A 24,520-nucleotide genomic window follows, 5' to 3' on the forward strand; every position below is an offset into this window, starting at 1 on the left:
CCAGCTGTTGACAAACCATTTACAAACCCGAGGCCTACGTGAGCTCGCTTCCACTCGGCTTGGCTTCCTTCACCCTGCAGCTGCAGATCATTTTAATGTGTTGATTTGCCATACAGTGTTATACCTCTGACTTCTCGCTGCAGAAGGAGTCACTCGGGCTGTCAGTGAACCTCGGCCATCGCCGATCGTGACTCGTCATTGATCAGACCTGTTAGACTTGGTGCAGGTGATGCGGAGGGAATAAACAATGCTCGCGCCGGATTAATGCTTCATGTTTTCTGATTTATGAGAGTGATTCAGCGGTTCGTATTCATCACCACGGTCGACAGAAATCTTCCTTTTATGGACACGAATCAACTTCCCAGAGCGTGTCGCAGAGGCAGCATGTTTCCTTAAAAAGGAAGGTTTTGTGACTCTTTAATTTGATCCTTCAAAAGTGCCGTGCAGCACAGGAGCAATGATGCTATCAACCTGAGACCTGTCAGCTTTTACGTCTTGTACTGTATGTACCCATCGAATGCTCATCGGCCAGAAGCATTACAAACTTAGCCAGACAAGACATTTAGGTCGAATCAAAGAGTTAACTTTGTCGGTTAGTGTAAGCAGATCTCAGCTACCGCCGATTGTTCAAAAACCCAAACTGTCCGAAAAGTTACATTAGCATACTCAAATACATCATCGCTACACCGCCCTGTAGGGTTGGATACAAATGTCAGGGTCCGAGCCAATCAGAGGCAGAGTAGAGGCACATCTACAGAGAATATTGGCGGGGAAAGAAATGACACAGAGAATCAGACCAATGAGGCTTCAGAACAACGGCATGGCACTACAAACTCTGATATTTCTACCAGGAAAATCAAGATTTCCACGAAACTCGTCACATCACAGTTTTATTAGCCGACTTTCGTCACATGTGGAGGTGGAGGCGACAGTGGCGGTATTACAGGCCAGAAAGGCCGCCAATCCAGCGGCCGCAGTTCCGACTTTGACACAATTTTCACCCGTGATCGTGGCAACAAAGAACTGACATTTCTGACTGGAAGTCGGGGCCCACCGTCAGCGGATGTGTTTCAGGTGACCAGGATATTTTAAGCCAAAACATGATCTCTCCCGGAGAAAAAAACAAAGTTGAACCGAAAGAAACGTCAAGAATTAACTTTGCCAACATGTATTCTTGAGATTGGGTTGAAAATAAAGGTAGAGCTTGACGATGGGGGTGGTGAGCACTGAAGAGTAATGCATACTTGTGCACCTGTTTTAAAGAAGTACTCTTGCCGTAAATGTGAGTAAATGTACTTATTGGCCTCCCACCTCTGACTCAGATTCACACCAGGAGGTTTTAATTAAATGACAATGACCATCTCTGCAGTGGACCAATAACTCATGGAGCCAATTTCACGCCTGCATAATCAATCGGCTGCCCAGATTAACAGTCAGCTTCTGATCGCCCTACATTCAGCTCGTCCTTCAGAAAACAACCGGCGGTGAAAAACAAATCTTCTCAGTGCAGCCCGGAGTGACTGAAAAAAAAAAGAAAAAAAGGAAAAGAAAGGAAGAGCTAATGGAGCTGCTGCTGCTGCTGCTGCTGCAGGGAGATAAACTGATGCCGAGGCAGAGCTCCTCTGTCAGGTCACCTCAGTCTGGACGGCGGCCATAACCTCAGCTCTCCAAACTGTCACTCTGTGCGGCTTTCAACCAATCAGAGGCTCCGCGGCTGAAACACGAGCATCTCCCCAGACGAACACGGTCATCTTATCTCCGATCGGGCACAGTCGTCATGACTTCATGCTCTCTGTCTGATCCTGCAGAAAATCTCAGAGGCTTGTTTTTAAAGTAGGAACTCAGCACAGTTGTAAAAGTGGTGTTTTTGTTCCTCAAAGCGTCTTTTGAGTGCAAATAAAGGTCGAAACATACAGATTTGCTTTCTCTTAGTTGTATTTATGTATTTTTTGTACATGTTTCTTCATGTCATATTTTCAATTTGAAGTTATATCAATGCTGTGCTCATGCTTTGGTTAGGTTTAGGCTCAAAAAACACACTCCTGTCGTTGCTTTATTTTAGATCTTCAGTGATGGTGGGTCATTTTTGACCCAGTGCACAAGGGGCGTACACGGAATGGGAAGACAACGGGAGGCGTAAGGACGAGGACAAGATCACGTTTTAGCTTAAAGTACCCAGTTCGCTCGCAACAAACGCAGGTGAAAAACGTCCCGGCGTCTCGTGGTTTCACTCCTCCAAATGTTCGAACGCCACCTCAAACAGCGGCCTCTGGCTTGACACCGCTCTCCCCGTGTTACTCTGGATCGTTTGATTGGTCTCTCGCGTTAATTGCGGAAACTCTGCGTCTGCCATGAAATATCTTGAGGTTATCTCGTCGCCTGATGCCATATTTCATCATTATTGTGTCGAATCATACCAGAGCAGTGAGTCTCTGGCGCTGATGCTTCATCATTCACTCGGTTAAGACCTGGATTTGACTGTTTCTGGTAAAACAAACAAGCTCGAATGGTTTTTGTGTGATTACGTCCTCGGTATACGTTCCATGTGATTACAGAGCGCCATTCAGCTTTCAGTCTGAAATGGACGAAACAATTAACTAGGCATTAACAAAATGACTGAGGCTTAAACTCATCTTAGATAAAGACACAAAACCGCCAAGATGTCGTTGAGTAAAGTCCACGAAAGGTTCAGCGAGAGAGAAAATGATGTGGAGCTTGTTCGTGCAAAAAAAAAACCAACTGAAAACTGAAGAATGGTCCCAGAGTTGTTTTGTTTTTTATTGGTTTAGAAAAGGAAAATGAATTTCTTGCAATGATTTTGTTCTGAAGGGAAAGGCAGAAATTAGTGTCTCAGCAGTTTACTACCCAGTCAAAATTGCTGAAATTATAAACACTGTTTTGTCTGAATGAGGGATTCATCCTTTTTTCCGGGTTGTATGTGCCCCCTTACAAAAAAAACGGCCCCAACCTGGCCCCCCCTATTAAAAAAACTGGTCTAGAACCGCCACGGTGGTGGAGCAGGTGACACTCAGGTTGAGAATCTTTGATTAGTTTGTGTGTTTAATTGTTTTTGTGTTGTTGTTTCACCACAACCTGCACATTGTATTATTGAATATTGTTTATTGAATGTTTTCAGAATATTGTTTGAACTCTCTTGGCTGCTATGGATCCAACTTTTGACCTGTATTTATTCATTTAGCTATATATTATTATTATTTTTAAATTATTATTTTTTTTTTTACTTGGATACATAAATTCACAGCTGTTTTATGTAGTCATGTAGACTCTGCTTTCATGTTTCTGCACATTACCACATTCAACAACTCTAATGTAATTACAATGTATCTGGATGAATGTAACAACCAAACTATACTTTTAACTTCTTTTAAATTTCTTGTTTCCTTTTTTATTTAAAGTTTTCATATATGATCACATCCTGTTGATGTCTTGCTTTCACACTGCATAATGTTTGTCTGCCCTCCAGTGGACAGGACATGTAAATACAGCTTTGTGTGTCTTTACAGTAGATAGACGATGAACCCTTTGTCTTCAATGAGGTGGTGAAACACACACAGGCATGGACATGACGCAGCGTCACCAGAATATTAAAGGGTGAGTTCACACAGATAACAAAGACACGTATTCAAGAACCTCTTGTAGAATGTAGTCAGGCAGATGTTTTTGGTTTTATGTGTCCATGTTTTGAGATTCTGGCAGAGCACACAGATTCGATGGTTCTACTGAAACTTGAATTCAAACAACAAAATCCTGTGAGGGCCACAATTAAATCCCACTTTTGTCCCTCGTATTGGAAGAAATGTCACAAATATCTAAAAATCTGGACACACAAAACCAAAATTATCACGATCAGTAACTGCCAGATGAAGAGGAGCAAATATGCGTTTCTTTGTAATTTGTGTGAAATAAACATGAAAGGAAGTAAAAGACCAGAAGTTCAAACCACCGACGCGGAGCAGCTCTCACTTCCAAACATGTGGCTGTAAATGTAATGTTTGACTTTTTTCAAGCTAAAGAACAATTTCACCTAAAATTCCAAGTCTCAAGACAACCCTGAAATCCAAAACTGATTTGATAAGGTGTTATTTTCACCCTCGACGTGCGGCCGAGCTCGTATATCTCCTATAATTTCAGTGTAGAAACCTGTTTACAAGTAAACTTTTACTTTTATGCTTAAGTTAAGGTGTATTTAAAAAAAAGTTTCCATCAAAATAGATGTCATTAAGTTCAACATTAATGTACTAAAATATAGTAATTCAACAATATTTTAAGTGGTAATTTAATGTATTTGGTGTAATTACAGAGAATATATTCATGTCCATGTCCTTCAAAATACACTGTCAGTGTTCTTAGATTTAATTTAATTGTAGGTGTGGACTACGAAACTCCACCTGACTTTCCACCAGTGTGAGGAGATAATGACTGAATCTTCATATTTTGGGGGGAACTGCTCCTTTAAGTGAAGAGAGTCTCTGAGCACTGTGTGACTGACCTGTTGGCTCGCAGCCAGACACGCTGATATATTTCCACCCGGAGTCGGACCGGGATAGAAGAACCCGTCCCGCGGGATCACCATCGACTCTGACACACGTGATCACACACACTCTGACATGACACCACCAACACACATCACACACAGGACGGGAAGGATATCATCTGAGGAGTCGTCCTCACTGACTTTTTGCTTTGTGAATTTGCATATTTTCAATAAACTGTTGAGCGTTCGAGCCCGAATGATCAACAGAGGAATATTGATCGTATAACTTACTGCCCCCTGATGTGATGTAGTGGCCCGAAGCTGTGAATAAATTGCTTGTGTTGCTGTGTCACGCACGAGCTGAATTGGGTGAACACACTGACACACATAACTGCATGTGGAGTCTGTAACCACTGATTAATACTGAACACTGTTAGCTCATTATCCAGCCTCAGCTCTCGCAGATATCAGCGATCAAAACAGCTGAAACGACTGGAATAAACCCGTTGACGAAGACTGCTTTTGCACAGATTTATTCTCACGACAAATATCAGTGTTTTTTACTCAATCTCCATCAATCAATGTCATGCAAGCGTTAATACCCAGGGATAGGAAAGTCAGAATCAGCAGCCCAGGCTTGTTCACACCCACCGATCGATGAAGTTCTGTGTGTGGGTGTGCGTGGTGGGCCGGATGTGTGGAGGAGAACCCCTGTCCCACATTCAGGACACAGACCCCCTCGTCCTCCACAGCAGACGGACGTACAGACGCAGCGAGGACGCGCAGAAGAAGAAAAAGATGGTGCAACAAGACGTCAGGGTGCTGCTCGTGGCTCTGTGCCTGCACCTGGGAGCAGCTGCTGCAGGTACGCAGGATGGTGTGGGATAATTTGTGGTCTGAACTAGTTTAGATTTGCGTTTCAGGGCTTTATGTGATGATGATGGAGCGTGTTGGCCAGAGGCGACCTTGGAGAATGAGAGTTTGATTTGTCTTTTTAAACTAATAATAGTAATTATAGATGGATTTCTCTTCATAGATGATATTTTCCAGTAGTTGCTTTTAAAGGCTCAGTTCATCCGAATTACTAATAAAAAGAAGATACTGCTGCAATAAATGTTGTAGAAAGAACCAAAGAGTCATACTTGAGTAAAAGTAGAGATAAGCAGGTTGAAACACAAGTCGCAACCCTAACCTTAACCCTCACCCTAACCCTAACCCTCACCAATAATTAAAGCCACTACAGGGAGTTTTTAACTGTAAATGAAACAGTCTCAGTTTAATACTGAAGCCTCTACGTGACCTACATAAGCAAACAAGACCATCAGCGAGAAGACTGGACATTAATATTTAGTTTTTCGTCACGTCTGCCACTGGGTCAACGTGTATACACTTTCCCAGGCAAAGTCACAGTGAGTAGTACAGAATAGGAGCAGGAAATTTTTATTCAGATAATTCAATTTTTGGCATTATAATTTGTGGTTTTGATGGTTGAAACACTCCCACTTTTGTCCACAGGGGTCTCCAAAATCAAGAAAGCATCAGAATTACTTAAAGTACTAAAAGTCATTTCCTGGCAATGAATGTGCAAAGGCATCAACAAGTAAATGTATATTATGCATATCTTTATATGTATGTTTATAATGATTTCTATGTGTCTGCTGATCATCAGCCCGGCTGATCATCAGATCCGATTTTCTGCATTTTTCTGATTTTGTCCATTTGACGATAGATTTGATTCAGAAATTCACCACTTTTTGGCTTTTAGAGCAGCAGGCAGCTTTTATGTGACGTAGATAACCTGGATTTATTGCTTTCACCAGTAAGCAATGTTTTAGAGACGGTACAAAAATGATTTTTTCGGGTTGTGGGTGTTGAATGTTGAACGCAGTAATATTACAGGAACCGTTCGCCCAAACATGAATGATGGAGGGTCAGGTGAAGTTTCGTAGTCCACAAAACATTTCTGGAGCTTCGCAGCATCCTCATTCTTCAGAGAACACTGAAGTAGTTGGGCACAAAATGGCTCCATACAGCTAATCTGGGTTAATCCAAGTCTCCAGAAATTCCAAATTGATTAGAGAAGACGTTATGAGCACCCTTGATGCAACGCCTTTAGCTTGGCAGCTACAGTGAAGATTTCAGGGTTGTAAATAACATCTTTTCAAATTAATGGATTGGATTAACCCAGACAAGCTGTTTTCATATCTTTTTCCTTCTTTTTCCCTTTTAAAACAAGTCTCCATACTACAGTTGTTTTGGAGAATGCTGGAACACTGTTTTGCTGTGAAGCTCCAGAAATGTTTTGTGGACTGTGAAACTACACCTGACCTTCCATCCGCATGAGGAGAAAAAAAATGATTTTTATTTTTGGATGAACAATTCATTTTATATTGCTGCATAAAATTCGGTCCTCCTCCGATGCAAATTCCGTCCCTGAAAAGGTCCTCAAAGGTCCACATCCTGGATCTGACATGCAAAAGCCGACAGACTGTTTACCATGACACAGTTTCCCAAAATACTACAAATGTATTCTCGAAATATGACAACATTTTTCTCTCTCCCTGGGATTTGGACCTCTGTGAAAGCGAATCAGAGCTTTGACTGACGACCCACTGCTATGACAACAGGCTGCGCCACAATCTGTAGTCAAGGCTGCGCTTTAAAGGAAACATCACAACTGTGTCGGGTTCTGTTTTTATCAGTTGGAAAGGAAGCGCCAGTTATTAATCATGAATCAGAAAGAGGAACCACGCTCCGCTAATATGAATCAGGGCTCAGATCCCTGCAGGGGAGGAGGTGGAGGAGGGGTGGAGTGCTACAACCGCCTCAGCTGAGACAAAGCTTTAATTAAACGTGACCCAGTGTCCCTCATTATCCAGACAGCGAGAGCAGCTGGGCTGATCAATGGCATGGATTTGGATAATACTGACCCACAATCTGCCCCGATAAAATGACTGACATGCAACTTCTGTGCATTGCTCTGAGAAAGGTAAGTATTTATGTTTTGATGTTTATAGCAAACGTATTCTCCTCCTTTAGGCATGCTGAGGGTCGACCCGGCCCAGGACGGAGGTGGCAGCAGCAGCAGCAGCAGCGGGGACACCATCACCCACTCCCTGACCGTGGTGCAGCGTCTGGAGGCCCTGCTGGTTCAGGGGAACGGCAGCGACGTGTCTCTCAGGGTGGAGACGCCCAACGCCGACGAGGTGAAGGTGATCCAGGCTCACTCACTGGTGCTCTCCCTGCAGAGCCCCGTGTTCGAGGAGATGCTGCTGAGCCGCAACGGCAGCACGCTGGTCCTGAAGGAGAGCTCCGACTGTGCTGCTGTGTTTGACAAGTTCATCAGGTGATGAAGCAGGAGGAGGCGAAGCTCTCATCTCTGTATGAGTGGACGTCACAATCAGCAGTTTGATTGAGATATCACGCCCTCTAGAGGGGTGAACTCTGCGCCGCAGCCCTCCATCTGAGACAAGCAATCAATGATGAGTTCATCATAAAACAAATTGATCAATCAGTGAACTGCTGGGTTGCTCAATAGCAGCTCCTGTGGTGTAGCAGCAAGACACTGTGGAGCCTGCAGTGCAAAGGCGATCGATAATAAAATCTATTTTTAACTAAAATGTTAATGAGGTTGACCGTAGAATGAACTAGACTGACGAAATCTTCTTGTGCAAGTCATAATCTGGAGCTTTTCACAGAAAATAAGTTTGTTTTTCACCTGCAACTTTTCTGTGAGGAGCTGCTTGAAGGTTGCTAGAAAAAGGAGAAACACGACTCTGCACTAATCAATATTTTCATACTAGCAAAAGATCAAATGACTGTGTACTTTCAAAGGGCTGAGGAAAAAAACTTACAGAGAATCATCACCCAAGTCATATTGCCTTTAAAGTGAATAAAACCCAGCTGCCAGATAAATATTGGCATTGCACATTTCTAAAAACATCAGAGACATGTTGAAACCTGGCTAACTTTCTAACTGAGGGGGATTAGCTTAGCTTTAGCTTAGCTTTTAGAAATAAACTACAGTTCACAGTTAGAGGTCGCCATTGGTCCTTTGTTTCCTTAGCGCCTATAACAACTTTCTATGGTGGTGTTCCTTTGCCCCCTAGTGGTCAAAAATAACTTATTACAGCTTTAAAATAATGTGTCTATATGTCAGAAATACATTTTTAGTCATATCTGTTCATTTTACAGAAGTAAGTAGAAACAAGGTGTATGTTCTATTTAAAACGCCCTAACCCAACATCCAACCTCTTCTTCCTCTCTCTCCGAGCAGATATCTGTACTGTGGAGAGATTTCTCTGCGTCTGGACCAGGCGACACCTTTACACAAGCTAGCCTCTAAATATCAGGTGACAGGTCTCCAGCAGGGCATCACCCAGTACATGACCCAGAATCTGGCCCGGGACTCCTCGTCCGGCCACGTGGCGGGCTGGTACGAGTATGCCCTGCAGGCCGGGGACGTGACTCTGAGGGACAGCTGTCTGCAGTACATGGCCTGGAACCTGTCGTCGGTGCTGCAGAGCGGCGAGTGGGTGACCATCAGCAGCCAGCTGCTCATGTCCCTGCTGAGGCGCTCCGACCTCATCCTGCAGAGCGAGATGGAGCTCTTTGCAGCGCTGGAGGCCTGGATCATCCAGAACGAGCCGGACGGTCTGACAGCGGAGAACGCTTTGAGAGCAGTCCGTTACGCCATGATGCCGCCGCGGGAGCTCTTCCGCCTGCAGACGCAGTCAGCAGTCCTGGCTCGCTATCAGGAGTCGGTGCGCGACCTGCTGTACATGTCCTACCAGTTCCACTCCGCATCGCCGCTGCACATGGCCAAGTTCTTTGACGTCAACTGCAGCCTCTTTATGCCCAGGAACTACCTGTCCTCCATGTGGGGGTCGCCCTGGATCATCAACAACCCCACCCGAGACGACCGCAGCACCAGCTTCCAGACACAACTGGGCCCCAGCGGCCACGACTCCAGCAAACGCGTGACCTGGAACGCCCTCTTCTCGCCACGCTGGTTACCCCTCAGCATGAGGCCGATGTACACGGAGACGGGCGCCATGCAGCCAACACGTGTTGAGGGAGGGCGCCCTCGCATCATCATCACCCCGGCCACGTCCAGTGCAGACTTCGCCGGGGTGAACTTCCAGAAGACGGTGCTGGTGATGGCTCAGCAGCAGGGGAAGGTGGTGGTGAAACACGTCTACAACTTCCACCAGAGCACGGAGGAGAACGGTGACTTCTTGGCCGAAGCTGATCTGTACCGCCGGACATCAGAATATCTCATCGACAGCTCCCTCTTCCTCCATATTGTGGTGAAGCCGCTGTACCAAACCCTCATTAGTGCCAAGAACTGACCCTCCACATCACCGCACACGATCCAACCGTCTGAAGCGACATCTCACTCATATCACATCACGGGGACGTAGATCTGAATCCTCCTTGGGTGTGATGTCTCAACTACTGTTTTCATTGGGCAACTAACACGTGACTGTCTGAGAGCATTGTGTAAATCCTGCTGAGTGTAAAATCATTATTATGACGTGTTTCTTAAAGGAAAAGTCTGGTGCTGTTCTATATTTTCATTACTGTCAACAAATCGCATAGTCCAGAGAGCTCCATTGTTCCATTAAAACACTATGAAGACCCTAACCCTAACCCTAACCCAAGGACCAGACTAGTTTCTCAGACCTCTAACCCTAACCCAGAGCCTCCAACGCCAACATCCAGCCCTGGGCTATCTTCCACTGTGGACAAAAGTGGTACTAGGGCCACCACCCCCAGCAGGAAAGATTCTTGATCTGCTACTTTGTGCATACGTTTGGGAAATTTGGGAAAGAAAGGTATGAAATTAATGCCATTTTTCTGTAGTTAACTTTGTTTCAGTGCCGTACCACCAGACTACTGAGCAGATAAACAATTCTAACTCCTGATCCAGTGGTGTTATTCCCATGAACTGGCAGAAATCCTTTTGGGTGTTTTAGTAAAGTTGTAAATCTGTTTAAAGCTACATTTTCATTGATCCTGGAGATGCCTTTGGATAAAAGATGTCAATGCTGAAACAAAGTAAAGTCTGTTTTAATTCCGGACTACCAGACTACAGAGCAGCTGTTTTCCTCAGCCTGTAAGACTCCGCCATAAAAATTGTTTTAATTTTATGAATTACTCAACCCGATAAGTCAGACTTCAACCAGACGATCGATATCAAGAACACAGAAATAGCCAATCTTCTTGCTGATGGTCTTGTTTGCATATATAGGTCATATAGAGGTATCAGTATTTAGCTGAGACTCTTTCATAGCCAGTTAAGAGTTAACCAATGTTTGGGTGTTTTTCCAAGGGATTTGTCAACTACAAGAAAATATAGATCATCACCGGCTTTACCTTTCATGCATCCCGCCACATTGTCTTTGTCTTGTTCTTAAATATTGGTGCTATTACACCCCAGTTACAATGAAGGGGTCACAGTTGTCATTCAGCCCCCAGTCAGCACTGATTTGGAGACTTGCAGGTCAAACTACATATAGATATAGATAGATTTAGGTTACATAAAAACATTTTGACAGCATGTTGACTTGTTGTTAGGACTAAGATGTTGAAACAATAGTTGTATGTAATTTAAATGTAAATCAACATGTAAAACTCTCTTTTCATCCAAATGTTTCCCAGTTTAAACCTCGTTGAGACATTTTTGACCTGTAAATCACTAAATCAGCTCTTTCTGGGCACCAAATGTTCATCCTGTGAAACTTCGGGTGCTCCGACAGGCACATCTATACGTTTTTCTTTGACTTTAGTCATCATGTATCCACAACGCCGCTCTTATAAGCCTCCACACCACAGTAGATGTCAGCGTATGTTGTCATTAGTTCATTGATGTCATTGATTACCTAGATAAACTGTTGCTTTAATCAACGTTACCTCGTAATAAAGATTTTTACTGAAGTTTTAAAAGTGAAATGAAAGTTGTCCTTTTTTGTCGCGTGAGTTCATGTTTTCATCACTTCACACTCTTTGCATGTATTCAAGAGTTTGTCTCAGAAAGTTTTATAATATGATGTAACCCAAGACTCCCTCTATTGACTTAAAGTTTAGAGAGGCACACTTGTGATAGGAGGGTTGCTGGTTAAATCCCTGAGACCAGCAGGATAAATCTGTGTGGGGGAAGTGGAAGGCAGCGCTTCCCGCTCCCTCATTACCACCAGTGAGGTGCCCTCAAGCCCAGCCGCTCCACTGATCCGTCTGTGGTCGTACTGAGCAGCTTCCAGGTGTGAATGTGTAACTGTTAAAGCGATCTAGGCATTCCTGAACGCAGAACATTGGTTAAATTTCCCCAGATAAGTAAAGGTAGAAGAAGGATGTGTCCAGACTCTGGGCAATAAATGTTGAAGACAGAATAATAAAGTCACAATATGGAGAAACACAACAACAACAACAACAACAACAATAACGATAACTGTTTTTTTTAAGGTACTTTATTACAAGCAGAGGACAACAAAATCAAATATAATATTTTTGATCAAATACATCATAAATATTGCAACAGAACTGTAGAGACGACTATCAGTACAAAATATTAACACAAGTAATCGTCAGTAATGTGGATTTAATGACTAACTGGGTAAAGATAAGTATTAGAACAAATAGGACAGTCTGGTTAGTTTACTGCAGCCTTTAAAACCACAAACACCTATGTTGAGTCATGAAGTAACAATGACTATTAACTGATATATTCAGTATGACTTTGAAGTATTGCTACCTTTTACTTTCCCCTCACTTCATCTCATAGAGAAATATTATACATTAATTTGTAATAAATATACTCGATATGTTCATTTATCAGACAGCTGTGATTGCCAATTGTCTACAGATTAAAGGGTAAATTCACGGGATCAATGACCTAATTTTCCTTTTTCGGGTGAACTGTTGCTACTCCAGGTTGTGCAACCCTAAACTACTTTATATACCATTCTGTCAAGCTCATATTCTATATTTTATAAATCTGTGCTATGTTTTTTCTCTTACAGTAAAATCTTAGCTAAAGCTGCAGTGAGAACATCGCTTAGCTCGAGTAGCATAAAGAAGCAGCACTTACAAATAGTTACACTTTAAAGCAACAGTTAATGTTCAACAAAAATAATATATTATAGTGTAGTAATTACTTTTAAAATTTAAATAACATAGAGCCAATACAGCTTTTATATTAATATGTGTTTGGTTGTGTTATTAATGTTATATATCTACTTTTACGTTATTTAAAGGATTTAAAAACATCTTCCACCTCTGCAGAAGTCTTCATCTGCAAAATACTTCAACTGCTAAATACATGTAGGGTAGCAGAACCTACAATATTCCCCTCTGAAGGCAGGAGGGTAAAGTTACTGCACAGAAGCTACGCAGAGTAAATAAATAAGCTGGCTGCTGTTCGCGGCTTCACCGCCAGGACTACATTTCCCAGCGTCCCCCGCGCTCCAAGCAGGAAGAACGTTCTCTCGCAGGGGCTCACACTGATCCAAGTTAGGAGCTTTCAGCTGCCAGCCTTGGCCCATCATGTAAGTGCTGCGGAGAATTCTTTGCAGTGCAATTGCAGAATTACCTGTTTTCCCGACGGCTGCGGGGGCCGTGCACTTGTACCAGCGCTCCTTGCACGGACACGCACGCTCCGGACGCAAAAAGGCTCCAAGTGCATGAAGATCGAGGCTTGTATTTTGCATCTTTGTTGCAAAAAAAAAAAAAAAACCCAGGCAAGCCGCTGAAGCTCCAGTGCGAGGGCGATGGAGGGAGGGAGTGAGAAAGAAGGCAAAGTCTTTTGTGCTTCCCCTCCCCCTCATCAAAGCAAAGGGGAAATGTCTCAGCCGAAGGGAGGTAAGAATATCACACCGATGCGTGCACAACTCGCGACATGCAATCACGGCTGCACGGGCTGCAACATGCACGGCTGCAGCTCGAGCTCGGCCGGTGCATTTTAAAGTTACACGGTTTAGAAAGGGGGTCAGTTGCATTTCCTGTTTAAAGATCTTCCCCTTTGCACAGTTCCTGGTAAGACGATGCTGTCTGTACTCACTGACGTTATTAAGCGGCGGGCGCAGGCTGGATGTCGAGCACAGGGCGCCTTTAACAGTCACGAGATAGACAAGGACACTGCAACTCTTTATAATAAACTCCGCACGAGTTGCTGCACGCCGCTCAACGTAAATAGCGAGGGTGCGTGCGCGGTGCGTGCGCGGCTCGGTGACATGACGTGACAAACCTGCAGCTGTCAACTTTGAGCGTTCCGCTGGCTGCAGATTTATGGGAGAGAAAATGGAAAATCTAATAATAGAAATGAGCATTTAAAGTGGTGGTGGTGCTGCTGGTGCTGCTGCTGCTGCTGGCGGTGGTGGTGGTGAGTTCAAGAGCAGGGAGAAGCACAGCGTCCCATTCTGTCAGCTGCAGCTTCCGTCCAACACCCCCCCCACAACACCACCACCATGTCCACTGATGTCCAGCTTTGTCCCCGGCGTGCCAAACAAAAGCATGCATGTGACACTTTGACCCCCACCCCCCCGGCTCGACCACCGTGCGGCCGGCACGCAGGGTCCTGCAGCCACGGAGCTCTGAAGTTCACCAGAGGGGAAAACAGCTGCAGTGAAAGAGCAGCTCAGGCGTTTTTTCCTCCCTGTACCGTGTTTTCCAAGAAGTCCAAAGTGAGGCTGGTTCATTGCACAACACACACAACACGCACACACACACAAAGAGAGAGAGAGAGAGAGTCAGAGGCTGTACAGGAGTGAACAGGTAGGAGAGAGAGAGAGAGAGAGAGAGAGAGAGAGCCCCTGATGGTCACAGCCTCACACTGTTTATCTGCTACAGTCAATTGTCCACCCACCTACACACAGGAACTGTCTTGTTGCAGCCGGTTCATCTTGTGATGAATAATGCACACACACATTTTTCTTTTCTTTTCTTTTCTTTTTATTGTTTGGAGATGAATGGGTCGGGCTGGGACTCTCCTGACAGCAGAAGTAGGTCTCTAGCTGTCCTTCATTCATGCTGCACGAAGCAGCAAAACAAGTGGTGCTCGGAGCGATCGATGCATGGATCGGTGAGCCGTTCGCTCGACGAAGTTTTGGGTCTTGACTTTTTTTTGGGGGGGAGTTTGATAAATAAGAACAAAATGGCGCTGGCAACAAAATTGCCTCTGTCAGGCTCCTCGAGGCCACAGAAATGGATCAGCTGCAGCTGTGTGAGGACACGAGTTCCTCTCTTTTAATCCAGAGGAAGACAAATAATCTGCAACTATTCTGATAGACGATTTGTAGGTTAAAGTTCAGGCTTCAACATATGGTATTAAAATCGCACTGCAGTTATCTTTGACAGAATTTAAGCTTGTGATACGTTTCGTGATCAGTGTAAATGATCATTTATGCGGCACAATTTAAAATTTCACTTAATTTATGGTGATGTGGCATAAACTGGAAACTGTACTAGGTTGGCAACGGTGTGATGTTTTCACGTAACGATAACTATCTCAGAAAGTATCACAGTTCACATAATCTGACGAACACGACACTCAATATAAACTTGAATGATTATATTTTTCAAAGGTGCAATAAGACAGTTTTGATGTTAGTACGTCTTTGCATTGTTTTTTTACTGAAGCTAGCACGCTAACCAGCTAGCCAGGTCCAATGTGCCTAGCAGCACTCCCGCGGTGTTCTGAGCTCACAGTCTGGACTGCTACCAGCTCTGCTAACTGCGCTACCTCGCTAACAACAGCTACAGTTAGCAACAGTTAGCATGTACCCTCGTGATATACTGGCTCCATTTGTTTTGAGTGTGAATTCTGACATATTACGGATGTATATGGATTTTTTCAGCCAATAAGATAACCGATAATTACCTGACTCATTGCCGACGCCGATAAAATAACCAAAGATTCCGATAATTGATTTATCTGTAAGTTATATAACTTGCAATCCTATTACTATACTGCACTTTGACAACACAGCAAATGTACACATTATGACGTTCATCTGTTTTCATACTTCGGTTCACCGACCCTAGTTTGTACCAAGCAAACATGTTTTCTTTTTACCTTAGCCAAAACGTGACTGCTTCTGTGATTTGGATACTGTACCCGGCCCTGTTGCAATTTTGATGATATTCCAATTACGGTAATTGTGCAGCTCCCGTTGAAGGAATTTAAAGTAAAAATACCAAATGTTCCTCACTTCCAGCTTGTCATCTGTGAGGATTTTATGCTTTTCTGCTCTGTATGTGATTTTAAATTCAGAATTTGTTTTTTATGTCGGACTGGTGGTCGAACAGAACGGGTGATGTGATCGGTTTAAGCTTTAGGAAAGTGTGTCTGTTTCTGACGGACTGAACAATTAATGGGGCATTTAAATCTAGGGGTTGAATCAGGTCAAATTGAGGTTGCAGCTCCTGCATTATAAGGATTTACTGCCTATTCAGTCTTTTATCATCGTAAATTGTGTCATCTTTCTTTTCCGTGTGTATGTACTTTGAATTAATTTGAATCAAATCCATTCAGGCTTAGCTGCTCGCTGGTTTAACCACATAAGTTGAACTCCGACATGCTAACAGTCAGTACAGATTTGTTGTTGTGATAATGTTGCACTGAAGACTAACTCCATGTAGCCTGGTCTCAAACTATATTTAGAAACACGTTTTGTCAATTTTAAATAGCTCCTCTGCCTCATAACGTTAGCTTAGCTGCTCCCATTTTTAATCACTTTCTTTCTACCCTGGCTTCCAGTACGGCCATGCTAATAGTCGATTTAGGTTTGTTGTTGTGATAATGTTACTCTAAGTTCTAACATTTTCTCATCCAATGAATTCAAACTCAACCCAGGAAACCTCATCCTAAACGACAGTGTAGAATGAATCTTTCTCCGTTCTTTCTCGGTGCCTCAAGGAATTGAGCTAATGTCACCGTGACGCAGCCGAACGTCGGTGCAGGATCTTTCCACCAATGGTGCTGAATCCAAAATGCTCCCACACACAAATTACAATTCTAAGATGGTTTGTAATTGTCTGCTCAGTACTGCGCGCTTGTTCCAACAAGAGCAACAACAGTTTTATTGACAGGACAACAGGGCACAGAAACAGGGTGACGGTGCATTTCACAAACACTCACTGCTGGAGCAGAAGACACGGCCCGTTGTACTTTCACACTGGGGAAACTTTGAGGTCAATCAGATCATTACAGATGGAACATTATTACATAGCAGCTCTGAAACCTGATACCTGTGGTCTGTGTAATGTGCACGACCAGGCTGAAAGTGACAAACCCACAGAAAAGGTTTTAGCATTTTTGTTTTTGTTTTATGGCATGCAACTTTTTTGACTGAAAAGGCTGCAATAAACCCAGCGTACACTACCCGCTCAGCACCAAACAGCAGACTGACAAAACTAGCAACTAGCTGGTGAAGAACTTGAAGCATGTAGCAGCTACAGAGCCAGATGATTTTTTTTCTGAGCTGGTGGAGGCCAAAAAGGAGCTAAAAGGAGAGCAAAAAATCTGACTTTAATTATTCTTAATGATTATATCTGTCTGTCTGTGATGTGCAAATAGACAACTGTGATATGGCTTGTATGTTAGCCATATCAATGGAAAGACGTGGTAATGTGTGTTGTGCTGAAAAATGTCATTTCTAGCAGTTTTCAGATCAAATACAAGCAAGAGTTTCTGCAGAAGTCCTTTCTGCATTTAACAAAAGAAACCAAAGTTCTTAAATTTTAGTACATTTTCCAAACACAAGCAATTCTAGTAAATCAAATGGTCTTTAATTGGCAAAATTTAAATTAAATCTGATGAAACGACGACAAAACAATATCAGAGACCTGCTACCTAACTTGTGATTCGAGGTGCAATAATCACATTTTGCCTGGTGCCAGTAAAAGATCCAGACTGCGTTAAGTGTAACTTAGCAGCACTGCACAGAGCAAAGCACAACGCAAAAGTGGAGTTGAACTTACTGAAGGAAATGAGTACAAATCTGCAAAGCTAAAATAAGCATCCCACTCTGTGTTTTATGTAAATCCTACCAGACTAAGCTAAGTCACTTCACCCTGCTGCTGGTTTCCGTCTATTCTCATATCATTTGGCACAGAGGCATGTGAAGTCTTGCGTCTCCGTCTCGAGTGCTGCCCTGTCAGTTTCTGCCCTCACTATTGTGCGCTGTGCTGTGTTGTGCTGTGCTGTGCTGAGTGCTGTAGTGTGCTCGGCTGGTCGATGGCAGCGTGACAGCGGCCCTCCCAGTTCGTGTGTCGTCGACCCCCCCCCCCCCCAGGCTCGCGCTGCCTCGGCCCAGCCCTCGCGCCCCTGCACAAATGTCCCGTTTGTCATGCAAATGGAGGCTGCGTTTTTCAGCTGCACGGATACTAAATTTGCTGTTTCGACGGGCCAATTGTTGGTCCGGTTCCAGGCCTGTAGTCGCTCTTTTTTTTGCTGCAATAACAGTCGAATTGTTCAGAGCATTGTTCAGATGATCCACGAACTGTACTTCTCTTTTTTTTCGTGGGTGGGGGGGGGGGGAGTTGACTGAGTAAGCATGCACGCTCTCCGACTGCAGCAACTTCTCTGATGGCGAGAACAAGCAACAATATTGAGGACGTTTAAACAATTCCTCTTTATTTCAGCTTTGTCACAGACGTCTGTGCAGTTGGGTCCCCCTAAAAACTTGGCATTTCCTGGTTTTGCAGGACGTAGCAGTGCACGCTTTGGCAAGCTCCTCGACCACTATAGTCCGCGCTCTGAGCGCATGTTGTTTTTTAATAATTTGTGCATCTGATCTCACATCTATTTGCATGGAAAGTGACAACAGGCCTTGTGAGACCACTTTGGTGGTTCTATGAAAAGTTTTCTGCTCAGCAACATTTTGAAAAAAATCGCATTTAGGTGACACAAAGATGCGCAGTTACTTAAGATAAAGTAAATTCTGTTGGATGAATGGATCAAGCACATGACTTTCATGTGTAATCAGTTTTGCTTTTATGGATTTTTATAGATTTTTTTAAGGCTTTGTGAATTTATAGTTTTCCCAGTTTTCCCACACAGTTTGTTTAGGTTTAGGCAAGTACTCAGTTTGGAAAAACATCATAGTTTGGATTCAATTAATACGTCAGTGTTCGCTTTTGGTTCCACACAGGACAGAAACAGCAATTATCACCAAAAACAAAAAAAACGTCTCTGTTTGGAGTTACAAGTGGCGAGACACTGGAAGTAAATGCGACCTGACAAGAACATGTATCAGGCACGCCGGTCCCTAAAAACCATGTACCAAGCGTTGATTCTGTGCTGCAGCTAGTACTGGTTCAAAGTTGGTTCAACCTGCGACCCTTTTAATAAACAGTGTACGTCTCCAGTTTCCCAGCGTTGCATGGAACAACTATAACGGAACACGCTGACTCTTTACAAGAGTTCCTCCTGGCTTTGCACACTTGCATTGGCGTCCAAACATGGCTGGACATCAGACCACTGGTGCTTCGATAAGTGAAAATGGTTAAAATCTTTTGTTATTTTTCTCGCAGATAAGTCCGAACATGTTGCACTAGCTCTGGTTTTCAATGACGGCGATAATAAGCAGTTTTAGCCCGTCCATGGTCACGATTAACCCCGTCCCCAGCCCCCTGACGTAATTGGTTATTTGTTCTGGACCAGAAAACAGTTGGTGCCATTGTGTTGGTGGAACCAGAGTTTCTGGCCGACATCCAGTTCTTTGGCTGAAGAACTGGTTCCAGAGTAGGCACTGGCCCCGAACCAGCACCTGAACCGCTTTGTTCGAAAAAGGTTGACAGAGTTTAGTTTGCCTGATGCTCACTTGGAACGTCAAACAGATTCAGTGCAGGTTAAATACAGATATTATAGAACATCAGTATGCACCCCATATGCACGGGGCTTGTGGAAGAGTGAACTGCTACATCCTGCAAAACGACTCTCATCCGGGTTTAAGGAAGTCCCGTTTGCAGACAGAAGTGTAAACTGCAATCAGGAGATATTACTGTGCTTCAAGCGTCTCCGTTCCACCCGGAGCACCCTCACGGCCGCGACAGCCGCAGCTCTTCCGATTTTTACCTTTGAAATGTGACGAGAATGGGAACGAGGATGCAAGTAATTCGATCTACACGAGATGGATCGAAAAAAGTTGATCTGCTCCACATGTGCCCTTCACTCTTTAAAAACGGACGAGTTGCAGCTGCTCTGTTTATATGGCGGCTTTTAATTGCCTGTAAATGATATAAAGATTGAGGCTAGAATTACTCTGCCGTTAAATATATCTGCACTGCACTTGCGTTTGATGACTGCCTGGATGTATGTCAGCCCGACGCTTCTCTCCACGCTCAGGTGGTGATTTGGGAAAGTGGCTGCACTCTCAGCTTGAGTTTTAAAGCTGTTGTAATTACAGGAGAGCAATCTGAGGCTGACTTTACCCGACCGTCAGCAGTTTTAACACCTGTTGGCTTTTTTTTTCCTTTTCACTTGTGTTTCCTGCCCGTGTTGAATTAAAAACAACTCATCGCCAGCTCCAATTAGCACCTCAGCAGTGATTGGAGTGAAAAATTATTTCGGTAAATTGGCAACTCATTCTCGGTCACGTGTCTTTGTAAGTGTGTGTGTGCAGAAAAAAAAAAGAGTCCCGTTAAAACACGGCGGAATATTTTATCGCCTCCATCAAGGAGGTTTTGTTTACACCTGCGTCCATTTGCTTGTTGGTTGGTAGGTTGGTTTGTCAGCAGGATGACAAAAAAAAAAACCTACCGAACGGATTTCCACAAAACTCAAACGGAGGATGGGAGTCAGCCCAGAATAGACCCCATTAACTTTCGAGGTGGGTCCAGATGAAGAGACGTATCCTTGACATAAACATTGTGAGAAGGTCGGGGTGTTCTTGAACACTTTTATTAATTTCTCAAGGAATAGTTCATGGATCTTGGATGAATTTGGATAGGATTGTTCGGACTGAATGTTATTCTGGTTCATAATATACGCGCTACAAACACGTACATTAACACAGACAAAAACACAAAGATATTCAGTCCACAGTGATAGAAAATGGGGATGAGCGAGTGCACAACGGTGTTTCTGTATCTGTGCTCTAAATAGAAACTGGACATCTAAAAGTTGTTGAATCATGCATTGATTGGAGAACTGGAGTTTCTGTATTTATGATTTGTTTATTATTTATCTGTACTGGATATCCTGTCAGCCAAGTACTCGCTCAACAATAATATGATATGAAATGATTTGTTCTGTGGCACTGCAACGATTAGTTGATTAATCGAAAGGGAATTAGTTGCAGGCATTTGACATAGTAATTACACGGTTTTGCCACTCAAAAAAGTTTGAGTGGGAGCTTCCTGTGGGGGCTTTTGAGTGGGAGCGTCCTGGGAACTTGAGTCGGCCATGTTTCTACAGTAGCCCTGAACAGACAATCCAAAGACTGGCTCTAGAAAGGACTTCTGGTGTTTTTTTTTACTGTTTGACAGGTATTTTTATTTGTTGCAATCTGCAACAGAGCTGCTAGCTTCAACTAAGTCCAACAAACTGGTCCCCTGAAAATCTGGCATGGTGGCAACCTTATTGCATGATCTGGTTTCAGAACCACTTTTATTGGCACAGACAAGGAATTCATGACCAGCTCACGTCAGCACACGGGACAGATTTACAGGGGTGACACATATACAGACATGGAGCAAAGATGTCAAGCTGTGACATGACAATCACATGTGACTGTATGTTTAGTGTGGTGGTAGATTTGGTCCACAGTGTGACACATGTCCCCAAACTGCTGCCCCGATGAGTACAGCATGTAGCGACACAGGCTAACAGTGTCCGATGTGAGATGAACCCGTCAGATATCTGGTGGAGGCTGTGTTGTTGGTCTGAGGCCCAACAAGCCGACACTCTCCGCTTTCTTTCAAGTCGAGGCCAGCTCGCAGGAAGCGTAGCGTGAGCCGGTGACGACATGATTCCCAAAGGAGCTTCTAACAGCTGTAACCTAAAGGAGCTGCCATCTTTGGAAGTGTAGAGTATCTCACAACCTGCCAGAGCGGTCGGAGGGGGGCCAAACAGCCGACAGCTCCGGCTGGAGTTATTTTCAAATCTCTCTCTGCTCCCCTCCCGTCCCTCCCTCCGTGCCGCGCTCTCTGCTGCTGTCTTTTCCTGTCCCTTGTTTGCGGTCCGCTGCCTCCCACAGTCTGTGATTGATCTGTCTTCCTCCGGCTCTGTGGAATTCCATTGAGGAACTCTCGGGATTGTTGGAATTCCGGCCGAGTGCATGTGTGGGTTAGCAGCGGGGCGTCCAGGGCTTGTTATCGGGCCGGCCGTCACCTGCCCTCGCACACCGAGGCTGTCCTGCTCCGCAAACCTCACCGTCAGCGTTATTTTTCCTCCTTTCACCGCTCACAAAGTGACGCGCGTGCACGCCGAGGCTGATTGCATGCTCGTATCGGGTGTGGCAGAAACTGGGAGCACAGACACCCATCTCCTGTGGCCTCTCTCTGGCATCTCGCTGCATACTTGAGCTCATGTGCTGCAAATCAGCGGGAATGATATGTACTGCTGCTTTTAATTAACCCGCACTGACTACCACAGTATGCAAGAGAGATGCTGAGCTCAGCAAGAATAAAGGAAGGAATTGTGTGTTTGGGTTATGCAACATAATCTGGAGAACATCTGAAATGGGATATTTTTAGCTTGCTCATCATGTTTCCCAGTCAGCTCGGTGGAAAGTAACGAAGTACATTAACTGCACTCAAGCCTGCCTGAGGTTGTACTTTTACTTGAGTATTATCACTTTACTTCACTGCTTTTAAGAGGGAGTTGTTGTACTTTTACTTGCATAAAATATGATGCGGTGTCATAGCAGTTAAAATGTGCTCCATATTAACCGGATCCAATGTTAAAGGAACAGTTCACCCATTAATGTAAATCTCCACACCGGAGATGGAACGTCAGGTGAAGTTTCGTAGTCCGCAAAGCATTCCTGGTGGAGCTTCACAGCAAAACAGAGTCGCAGCATTCTCCTAAACAACTGAACTACATGGAGACTTGTTTTAAAATGTAAAAACAAAAAACAGCCCAAACAGCTCGCCTAGAGTATTCTAAGCCAAGCGCAGAGATCCCAATTTGATTTGAAAAGACGTTAAAGTAGAGATTGGTGCAAACTAACACTTACAGCTCAGCAGTTACAGTGAAGAATTCAACTAACGTGCAAAAGACTCTTTATCTACCGTCGTAAGTGACAAAGAAAAGCAGCAAATCCTCACATTTAAGGAGCTGGAACCAGCAAACGTTTGAAATTCAGCTTGCGATTTATTTCCATTTGATCGACACCCCGTGTGGCGCTGCCCGATACAAAGTCAGAGGCTCACCGGAATGTTTAGGATTCATCCTCTGAGTACCATGAATTTTTGTAACGGAATCTTCACGTCAGACTTTTTATTTAAAGGCGTTTTTGGATACTTTCGTTTAGACCGAAGACAAAGAAAAAAAAAAAAGCTCAGTCCCTCGAGCTGAGTCACTGAAAGATCCGTTCTGAGGTTCCGGCCTCCTCAGATAGGAGGATCCTCTGCAGGGCTGGTCGACGCGGTCTTAAAATAACGCAGCGCTGTCTTTTAATTAGAAATTTAAAAATAATTATAAAATATCTCATGATGCACAATATACTGTTTTGAAATCTCAACAGCAGGAAGTGTTGTCTCTTACCAACTCTCTTCATTTTTCATGAATAATGACTGATTGATTCTCAAAATAGCAGCTAATTGATTGTCCTTATCGATTCGGCTTATTATTTCGGCTCTCATTGCTTCTGTTACTTCAAGATAAGGATCTGAGCACTTTTCCCATCGTTGCTTTGTGTTCTGGTACAAAGCAGAACTCGTGCTTCTTCCTGCCAGCCTCACATATTACATAATCCACGGCCCTCCGACCCTCCACCACCTCCTCTCTCTCCGTCTTACACCTCTCTTACTCTCCTTGCGGTTTCCTCTTGGTGAGCGGCGTGTTTTTCTTTTTCCGGCGTGCAGCCCTGCAAACAGCCCTGCAGCCGCACGTCACTTTGATTTGCATGCGTGGCTGCTGGATGGCGTCCATCACCCCCGTGACATGCAGCAGACCGATACCCGCCACCTCTGGCTTACTGCACTTTACATACGGACCTGAGCCTGCAGCTCTCAGTGTTCCTGCACATTCTCCCCTGTGTGTTTATGAACACGGGCTGAAATGTGTTGTGCATGTTAATATTTGGAGCTGTCTCCTTCCCTCTGAGGAGCATGCTGCCTCTTGTCTCATGATCTCACTGCAGGCAGATTCTTCAGTCAGTGAACGCTCTCGTGGAGGAGGAGAAAGGATGCTGTCGCTCCATTGTAATCTCAAAAATGCATCTTTTGTTCCGTTTGCGGTCGATCATCGGGACAGAAAGGGTTTATTAATCCTTTCCTGCTGATGTGGAATCTGCGTCGACTTCTGCTAAAGAGGGCCGCGCTTTCTGATCCGGGGTCAGTTAGTCGAGAAATCAGATCTCAGCGAATGTTAGGACAGGGCAAGAGGAACTGTTGATGTTTCGCAGCAGGTTCAGGGGGAAGTAAATCCACGTCTCTCTTCAGAACTCATAACAAAAGCGCATTACACCAAAAGTGGGTCATTTACATTAGATATAGATAACTTTCACTCGTCATTTAGCGGCCGGTGTAACGTTACAGTCACAAGTTTTAAATGCAGTTATGCAGCTAGGTCTGATCTGAAGGCGCCGCTTGGATTTAACACACGTTTGGTTTGGATTTTGGACATGAGATACGTTTGAACCTTGAATTGAATTAGAGGTGGAGGGCCAAAACATGGAGGTATCAGTTTACTGCAGATCAGACAGTATCGGTGTTTGTGTCAGCCGACGAGAAAAAAGAAATACCAGTCGGTGTCGTGCAGGTTCAGGCTTCACAACTGCTTGTTCAGAGTTCAGGTCACACAGATTCAAATGAACACGTTCACGTTTCTTCAGCACTGCTCAGAGCTACTCTCTGTCA

The 24,520-nt window shown here is 44.2% G+C and overlaps 2 protein-coding genes across 2 annotated transcripts in view; both read left to right on the top strand.

Annotated features, from left to right (window-relative positions):
- The first annotated feature begins 5,037 nt into the window (after window positions 1-5,037).
- On the top strand, window positions 5,038-11,404 carry btbd17a (BTB (POZ) domain containing 17a). The gene is made up of 3 exons (XM_030401372.1): window positions 5,038-5,360; window positions 7,535-7,841; window positions 8,772-11,404. The coding sequence occupies exons 1-3, from the start codon at window positions 5,153-5,155 to the stop codon at window positions 9,844-9,846; spliced, it is 1,590 nt and encodes a 529-aa protein (XP_030257232.1). The 5' UTR covers window positions 5,038-5,152; the 3' UTR covers window positions 9,847-11,404.
- Window positions 11,405-12,956: 1,552 nt separating this feature from the next.
- map2k6 (mitogen-activated protein kinase kinase 6) overlaps window positions 12,957-24,520 on the top strand; it is a 36,746-nt gene continuing 25,182 nt past the window's right edge. The window contains exon 1 of the mRNA XM_030400515.1: window positions 12,957-13,354. Coding sequence (XP_030256375.1) covers window positions 13,264-13,354 — 91 coding nt within the window. The 5' untranslated portion in view covers window positions 12,957-13,263. The remainder of the gene's footprint in view (window positions 13,355-24,520) is intronic.

Source organism: Sparus aurata, chromosome 20 (assembly GCF_900880675.1).
Source record: "Sparus aurata chromosome 20, fSpaAur1.1, whole genome shotgun sequence".
NCBI classification, from domain to species: Eukaryota; Metazoa; Chordata; class Actinopteri; order Spariformes; family Sparidae; genus Sparus; species Sparus aurata.

Excerpts from the sequence above, each read along its gene's own strand:
- btbd17a (XM_030401372.1), top strand. The coding sequence starts at position 5,153 with ATGAAGTTCTGTGTGTGGGTGTGCGTGGTGGGCCGGATGTGTGGAGGA. Across the intron at positions 5,361-7,534 it reads CCTGGGAGCAGCTGCTGCAG|GCATGCTGAGGGTCGACCCG; the intron begins GTACGCAGGATG and ends CTCCTCCTTTAG. Across the intron at positions 7,842-8,771 it reads GTGTTTGACAAGTTCATCAG|ATATCTGTACTGTGGAGAGA; the intron begins GTGATGAAGCAG and ends CTCTCCGAGCAG.